Here is a 7,871-nt window from a genome sequence, read left to right on the forward strand (position 1 = left end):
AGACAAATATAGTGTGAAGTTGAGTTTTTTTTAATCTAATGTGGACTTGAAATAATAAAGTTGACGAATGATTAAAATTTAGATTAGCTTAAAAGTGCAGTATGAAATTTTTCAAATTTCGCTTAAATTAAATAAAAATATAATTGTCAATTTTGACATGTTAAATCACTTGCTCTCATTGTTTTGTAACTTTTTCACTTACTAGTTAGTAGAAACATAAGTTAATTACTAGTGAAAGAAATGAAGAAAACTGGAGTTTCTTAGGTCCCAAACAATGACAGAAAATGTATTTTTATGGCAAAGTTGAAAAAAACTATATTTTATAGCTAGAGACAAATAATTAAAAAAATTATACACCCAGTTTACAGAAACAAAATTGGATCCTTAATTTTGATCAAAGATTTTTACGAAACCAAATAACTTGATCAAAGATTTTTACGAAACCAAATAACGTTACTGGTTTTTACATCTGAAAAACTATGTTTGAAAAACTAAAACTCGAGAAAATGTATAAATTGACGCTTCAAAAATTATAAATGCTCGTGGTTATAATCAGTAAAACATGTAAACAGTTTAGCAAAATTACCAACACTAGTATTGTTGCTAATTCTTTAACAGCACTAGGATTGTTAAATGTGCCTTTATACAATCTACTGCTAAAGTGATACTATTACTCTAACAATTTAGAATGAAATGAAATATTTAACATTATGTTGAAGTGACATAAGTAAGTTGCAAGTCTAATTTAATTTCAATTATTGCATTAAAACGGCCTATACTTAGTTACTTACTATTAGAATTAAAAATCAATTGTTCTAAAATTTACTTATTTAGCAATGAAAGCGAATTATATGAAGAAAAATGAACGTTAGAATAATAAATAATTTTAAGAAATAAATTAGAAATTCAAAATTACAACTTTAATTAAAATTAATATTTAATTCCATCAAATGTCAGCAATCAAACTTAATTAAATGCGTGATTAATTTAATCGCAGTCAACTTATAGTGGAAATGGGGTCATTGATTATGAATACAAACATTGATTCAAAATTTCTTTCAATGTTCTTCAAATCATGTTGTTTAGTTGACTCAATCTGCATGAGTTTTAGAGTAAGATGTAAATAAAATTTGGTTGTCTGACGCACCCCTGTACGAAAACTGACCGCTCAGATCTTAAGCAGACCAACCCAAAAGTTCTAGGGGTAAAATGTATTGTTGGGTGCATATTCTGTTCATACCATGGTGCATTATTTTTGTACGCAATTGTACCTGCCCTGGCGAGACCCTCAAAATGTTTTCGGATGCTGTTTAGAAATAAGCAATGGGTGCATTATTTTTGAACGAAATTGTACTTGTATATATATACAATAATTTTGTTAGTAGAAAACACGGATTTGATTTACCACTTTATACATGATTACATATTCACATAAGAAGACGAGCCTGACGACAATCTAATGCTACACAAAATACACATTTCATGGTTAACTTTATAAAATTCTCTGTTTCCAATAAATGAATAAATAATTCAAATGTGTGCCCGGAAAAGTTTAACGTCTAAAATAACTTTGACAAGTTTTGACAACGGATACCAACGACGAAAGAAAAGTCAACGTTTAGATACGATTTTTCACAATCACTGCATTGGCAAAAGTTTCACTACATTCTGACTAAGATTTTACACCTTTAGATTACTTTTGTGGGGTGCCCTTAAAAAACGCGTATTAAAATCCTTCAGTTGACACTAACAGCACATGTATTGATCAGTTCAAATCAGGCAGCTACTTAAAATGGATTTTGGGTTGCTTTCCGGTCTTGTCAGACTCGTCATCTTATATGAATAGCCTTGTAAACAAAGTGTGTCAGAACTCATGGCCCAGAGAGCAAGAAAAGTTGCCGACACCAATACAGGATGCGCTTTTAAAACCAAAATTGTTTAAGTTTAATAAGTAGTATTGAAGCAAAAATAAAAAACTGAAAACCCATCTCGAAAGCTTTTGCAAGTTAGAATGGCAGTGACATAAAAGATCATTTTTATTTTCAAGGCAATAAGATCGTAATGTCAGCCTGACAAATAGGCAACAGTACTTTCTATTTTGCGTATTCTAGCTATTTTAAGAAACCTCTCCGTCCATCGTCGGGTTAGCGACTTTTCAAATTATTTAACTATTGTAAAGGTTGCTTTGACTAGAAGCAAAAAATACGTCTTCTTATAAAACGTTTGAAAGCACCGATTTCAACATCGATCTCATTTGTGGTAAGGTAACATTTAGCGACAGAATGTTTGCCCATCACAGATTTTACTACATCAAGAAAAAAACGACTCTCCAATGCAGAAATATTCGAAGTGCTCAAAGTCCTGTTGTTACCTAAATGAGTCTTACAATAGAAAAAAGACATGCCATCGTAGCAACTATACCGGGTGTTTGGGGTTATCGTTGCCATATTTAAAACGTAGATAATTGTTCTTTAACTGAGTAAAAATCTATAAAGCATTTTTGGTTTTGAGCAATAATATATGAGCTACAATAATTTTTGGCCTCACTGTTTGAGAACGACCTACTTGTTTACGTTAATTCATTCATAAATTGAATGAATAATAATGATAATGAAATTTTACCACTGTTTGCAAAAAAAGGTTAATTTCTGATAAGTTTCTTGAACTCATGCAAAAACACAATAGACTATTTAGTTCATTGTCGTCTTTTTTTCGGGAATATTATTGATTTCTGGTATAGATTATCGAAATTAGTTTACTGTTGCCGAAATGACTGATATGCATTTAATTTACGGAAAAATGCGTGGAGTAGGTAAATCGTTTTGTTGTTCATCTGTACAGGACACGATTTTGTAATCGGCAAGTTCTCTTTCAAGGATTATTTGTGGCATTGCATCAAAGACTTCAGGACACAGGTTTGTTTTTGTTAGCGAAAACTGCACGTTAAAGAGGAAATTCTGAACGTAGTGTACGAGCAACCTGGAATCAGTTTCCGACGGCTTGCCAGAAGACTCCATGTTTCTGCTTTACATTTTCTGATTAGTACATGAAGATAGAGACTCTGTTAAAATTTGGCAACGATAACCTCAAACACCCTGTATATTTAATAAAAAATATAAATATGTTGGTATACTATCTATAAATGCAGACTGATTCACTTAACATGACGACCCTGACGACTACTGAATGCAACCAAAAATACAGTTTTCTTGAATAACTTGTTACATTTTGTTAACTTTATTTAGCATGAAATTTGTACACTCCTGATAGCAATGTCAGTTTTTAACAAGTTGTTTTCGTAAATTTCAAAACCTTGCAAAATGCTTTTCAATGATGAATATGATTCAATATGATTTTGATTTATGGTAAGTGCAAGAACATTACAGGAGCCGCCGAAGTGTTGTGCTGATGTTGTTATCTCGACCGGACAAAATTTTTAAACGGTTATTAAAGAAGGAACTCCTTTAAAACTGGCTAAAACATAAAGAAAACAGAGAACTGATGACTTCGAATTTTAAAAACGACATTATGGTTCTTGAGGCTGTCGATAATAATCCTCATATTGTCTAATTTTTTCAAGGGATGTCTAAGGGTCGTAAAGTTACGTGAATCAGTTCGTACTGTTTTAGAAGAATGTTGAGTTTTTTTAATAACCTTGAACAGGTACGAGGCGCTTCATATACAAAATGGTCGAACTGGTAAGTAAAGCGAATTCAACGCAAACACACGCAGTACGCAGTACAAAAACCTCATTTCGGTACCTCAGAAGTATAAGTGCTTATCTCCATTAATTCGGGAAAATTAACAAAACACAAATTTCGTTCTTGTGACAACAAAAATGTCGAAATTAAAGCGCGTTTAAATTTTTTTTGGATTTTTTTTAACTACTGGAAATAAAAATTTCTACAAATTCTCCTTTTCGCTCTAAATTTTTGTAAATCGGCAGTGTAAATAAGAGAGTCAAGAATAATAATCTCCACAAATTTCGTTAAAATCCCATACAAAATAAAGAAATTACAGAATCTTAAAAAAAAATAGTGGCATTTCTGTCATTTCCCATAAATTTCGTTCTTGTGACAACAAAAATGTCGAAATTCAAGCGCGTTCAAATTTTTTTTGGATTTTTTTCAACTACTGGAAATAAAAATTTCTACAAATTCTCCTTTTTGCTCTAAATTTTTGTAAATCGGCAGTGTAAATAAGAGAGTCAAGATTGATAATCTCCACAAATTTCGTTAAAATCACATACAAAATAAAGAAATTACAGAATCTTAAAAAAAAAATAGTGGCATTTCTGTCATTTCCCATAAATTTCGTTCTTGTGACAACAAAAATGTCGAAATTCAAGCGCGTTCAAATTTTTTTTGGATTTTTTTTAACTACTGGAAATAAAAATTTCTACAAATTCTCCTTTTCCCTCTAAATTTTTGTAAATCGGCAGTGTAAATAAGAGAGTCAAGATTGATAATCTCCACAAATTTCGTTAAAATCACATACAAAATAAAGAAATTACATAATCTTAAAAAAAAAATAGTGGCATTTCTTAGATTCTAAAAATTCGACTTTTTGATCAAAGTTAGTGGTATTACTAAAAGAAACAACATGCATAAATTTCGTTCCTGTCGTACTAAAAATAACGAAATTACAGTGTTGGAAAAAATTGATATTTTGACAGTTGTCCAAATAAAAATTTCTAAATATTTTCTTTTTTGGTCTAAATTTTTCTAAATCGGTACTCTTAATAAGACAGTCAAGACTTATAAACTCTACAAATTTGGTTATAGTGGCATTAAAAATGAAGAACTTACAGATCGTTAAAAATGTTTGATAATTTTTTTTTTAGTCAAAATACAAAAATTTTTCTTTGCTCCTCGAAATTAAAATTTCTAAAAATTCTCTTTTTCGGTCTAAATTTTTCTAAATCTTAATAAAGTAATACTCTTAATAAGGTAGTCGAGAGAGATAATCTCTACAAATATTGTTAAAAGCGCATAAAAAATAAAGAAATTACAGGATCTTAAAAAAAATTGGTGGCATTTTTTTGGTGTTACAACGAAAATTTTAAAGGAATGTTCAAATACACGGATTTTTTTCTTTAGTATCTCTAAATAATATACTTGCGTTTATCATCAATTTGAGTAAGTTTAGATCAGTTGAGTAATAAAATCACTTCGAAATGTAGACCTGTAAGGAGTTGGTTCTTTATGCTTCTAACATAATGTGGTACTTTAGTACTTAGTTCTTTAGAGAAACCTAAAATTGTTTGTTTTTCATCTAATGGTGATTTTTCTCTGCCTTAAAAAAGATGGAAAGAATATTAAAAAACATTATTTAACTCATTTTTTACAAAAATTGGAGATAAACCATTATGCTTCTGAGGTACCGATTCATTACCTAAAAAAGGTCCCAATTTTAGTGGCGGAAAGTGTATATAAGAGCTGAGTATATTTTCTCAAGTTAGGGGTTTTTACCAAAATTAATACTAATTTAGCGTGGGGGAGTGTCAAAATAAGTTTGTTTACATTTTGATTCACACTTTTGGTTGAATCAGAAATTTACTGAAAATGCAAAGAGATTTACATTTCATTTGATGAAAAGTGGATAATAAAAGATTTCTATTACGTGATGTGGGTGTTTTTTTTGACTACTAAACATGTTTGTAAACAAATCGCCAAGTTTTCTGAATTGAACCTTAGGGGGATCGTTTTGCATTCTTTTAATCGAATCTGGGTTTAGATTTGAAGCAGATGAAACTATTGAGGTTCAATGAACAAGAAAAGACAAGTTATCAACGTTTCGATTTTCAAAAGTTATATTTTTTTGTGGAACAATTTGAGTTTAGAATGTTATATCATGAGAGCCACAAAATTTTTGTTTAGGGTAGGCCATGAAAGAGAGAGACAAACATAGAAGTCATGTCGGAGTGAAATTTTGTTTTTGATATAACCTCAATTTTTTTATGAAAATGTGTAACATTACAAAGCGCAAATAAGAAAAAATGTATTCAGAATCAATAATGTACTGAGAACTAATTGAAATTAAATCAAATAACAAAGGTCAAACTACTGTCAAATTTTTTCTTGACTTACGTAAATTTTGTCAAAGCCTACCCTAAATAAAAATTTTGTGGATCACACGTTACATAGATGGAAACCTCTAGAAAACGAGCAGATAGTTTTAGTCGCAAAATGTACTTCAAATAGAGTTTAATTGGCAAAACTTTATAGCCATGACAACTCTCTTGATCCAGATTTTTAGATCTAAAGGTGAAAATTACAGAAAAGCCTAACAACTCAAAATGCCACTTAATTTCTGTGCAATCTACTGGGAAATTCATTAGACAGGTGTCATGGGTTTTAGTAATGAAACTCAAATTTTTGAAAAATAATTATTTTAATGCAATAGAAGTATGTATTTGGTGTCTTTTATAAAATCATTTTAAATTTTGTATTTTGACACAGTTGATAAAATTTGTAGGTACAAATAGGGTCAATACTAACATAAAAAAAAATTAAAACACATTTTTAAAACATTTCATAAATTCCTCATGACTTTTTCTAAATATCTGTTTTATTTCTAATCCAATTTCGATAAGAAGCGGTTCTGGTATAACCTGCAGGGTACGGTGCCTCACACCCAGCACCACTGACAAGTGCAGAAATAGCAACATGCACCATACCTGAAGCCGTCTCCATCACAACCGGAGACCCAAAGTCTCCAAAACACGGACTTCGAAAAGGTTCACTATTTGTACAAACGATACCAGAATCAATTACTTGATCTCCATAAATCGCAACACAAGCTTCTTGCTCCATTGTGACCACACTGATGTATTTTAAACTGTCAGTGTATGAAGTGTAGTCATCTGAAAAAACAGAAGTAGAACAGAAAGACAAAGAATTTATGTACCATTGTTGTCCATTCCCCATCCACTCACTGTCACGTTTATGTTGCCTTCCAGCTCTTCTTCAGCTAACGCAACAGCTTGGGTTTTATCCAAAAAAATAAGCGTTCTTAGTGTTCTAACTTTAACTTCACTTACCGTTCAAAGTCAATGGGTGTTTCAATTTTATCAGCGCAATGTTATTGCTTGAAGTTGCATAATCAAAATCTTCGTGTATAATAAACTCTGAACCTTCGCTCTTGGTTTTGTCGTCATCAGAGATCTTCGTGAAACCCGAATATATTTCAATAGTGTTCTTACTGAAAGTCAGTTTCAAATACATTCTTAAAACGATTATTGTTTACCCGTCGAGACAAGGCACTACTGTTAAAACCCACTCGCTGCTGATCAATGCTCCTCCACAGCGGTAGTGACCGTACTCGGTTGAGTCTCCGAAAATTGCTACTTGCCACGGGAATTGGCCTTCTTTAGCTTCTTCGCCATTGATAATACGGCTGCTTCTGTGTTGAAGATGTGAATTCACAGACAAAACTTTGGGTGATGAGACGCAACTTGAGGAAAAAAAGAAAATGGCGAGCACGAAAGGAAACATTTTGATAGAGTTAAAAGGGAACGATTGGAACTTAGATACATAAATGTTCACTTAAGTTTGATGAGAAGTGTTTTGATAACGTTCTTTGCATTAGCAGATTCCAGTTAAAGTGGTGTACAGAGGTCAAAAAGCTTTCTCTTAAGTATTCTTGTTGTCGAGGAGTTTGGAAGAAATTTTTATAACTCAAAAAATTGGAAGAAATTATGATATGATGATGAAAAAAGTGTTTTTGTAATTTAGTAGGTAGAAACTAAAACTGACAGATCGCAGTTTTATTTCCTTCTAACACAAACTTGATTGAGACAAGAAATGTTAATTTGTAATTTGGTTTAATTTTTTTTTATTTTATATTTAATTAAATTCTTCTACAGCGAT

At 31.2% G+C, this 7,871-nt stretch overlaps 1 protein-coding gene across 2 annotated transcripts; it reads right to left on the reverse strand.

The window, feature by feature from the left end:
- Positions 1–6,405: 6,405 nt before the first annotated feature.
- On the reverse strand, positions 6,406–7,546 carry LOC148176861 (brachyurin-like). Of its 2 annotated transcripts, none has more exons than XM_088032850.1 (4): positions 7,249–7,546; positions 7,043–7,203; positions 6,910–6,972; positions 6,406–6,865 (listed from the first exon to the last, which is right to left on the reverse strand). In XM_088032850.1, exons 1-4 carry the CDS (start codon positions 7,494–7,496, stop codon positions 6,558–6,560), a joined length of 780 nt encoding a protein of 259 aa, XP_087888976.1. In that variant the 5' UTR covers positions 7,497–7,546; the 3' UTR covers positions 6,406–6,557. The 2 variants fall into 2 exon arrangements, with proteins under 2 accessions (XP_087888976.1, XP_087888974.1); XM_088032848.1 differs by having other exon boundaries at positions 6,910–6,984.
- Positions 7,547–7,871: the final 325 nt, after the last annotated feature.

This window comes from Gnatocerus cornutus, chromosome 3 (genome assembly GCF_029298725.1).
Source record: "Gnatocerus cornutus isolate USDA-ARS CGAHR chromosome 3, icGnaCorn1.1, whole genome shotgun sequence".
Lineage (NCBI taxonomy): Eukaryota > Metazoa > Arthropoda > Insecta > Coleoptera > Tenebrionidae > Gnatocerus > Gnatocerus cornutus.

Coding starts and splice junctions, on each gene's coding strand:
- LOC148176861 (XM_088032848.1), bottom strand. CDS start 7,496: ATGTTTCCTTTCGTGCTCGCCATTTTCTTTTTTTCCTCAAGTTGCGTC. Junction 7,204..7,248: donor GTAGTGCCTTGTCTCGACGG/GTAAACAATAAT, acceptor ACTGACTTTCAG/TAAGAACACTATTGAAATAT. Junction 6,866..6,909: donor ATGGGGAATGGACAACAATG/GTACATAAATTC, acceptor CTGTTTTTTCAG/ATGACTACACTTCATACACT.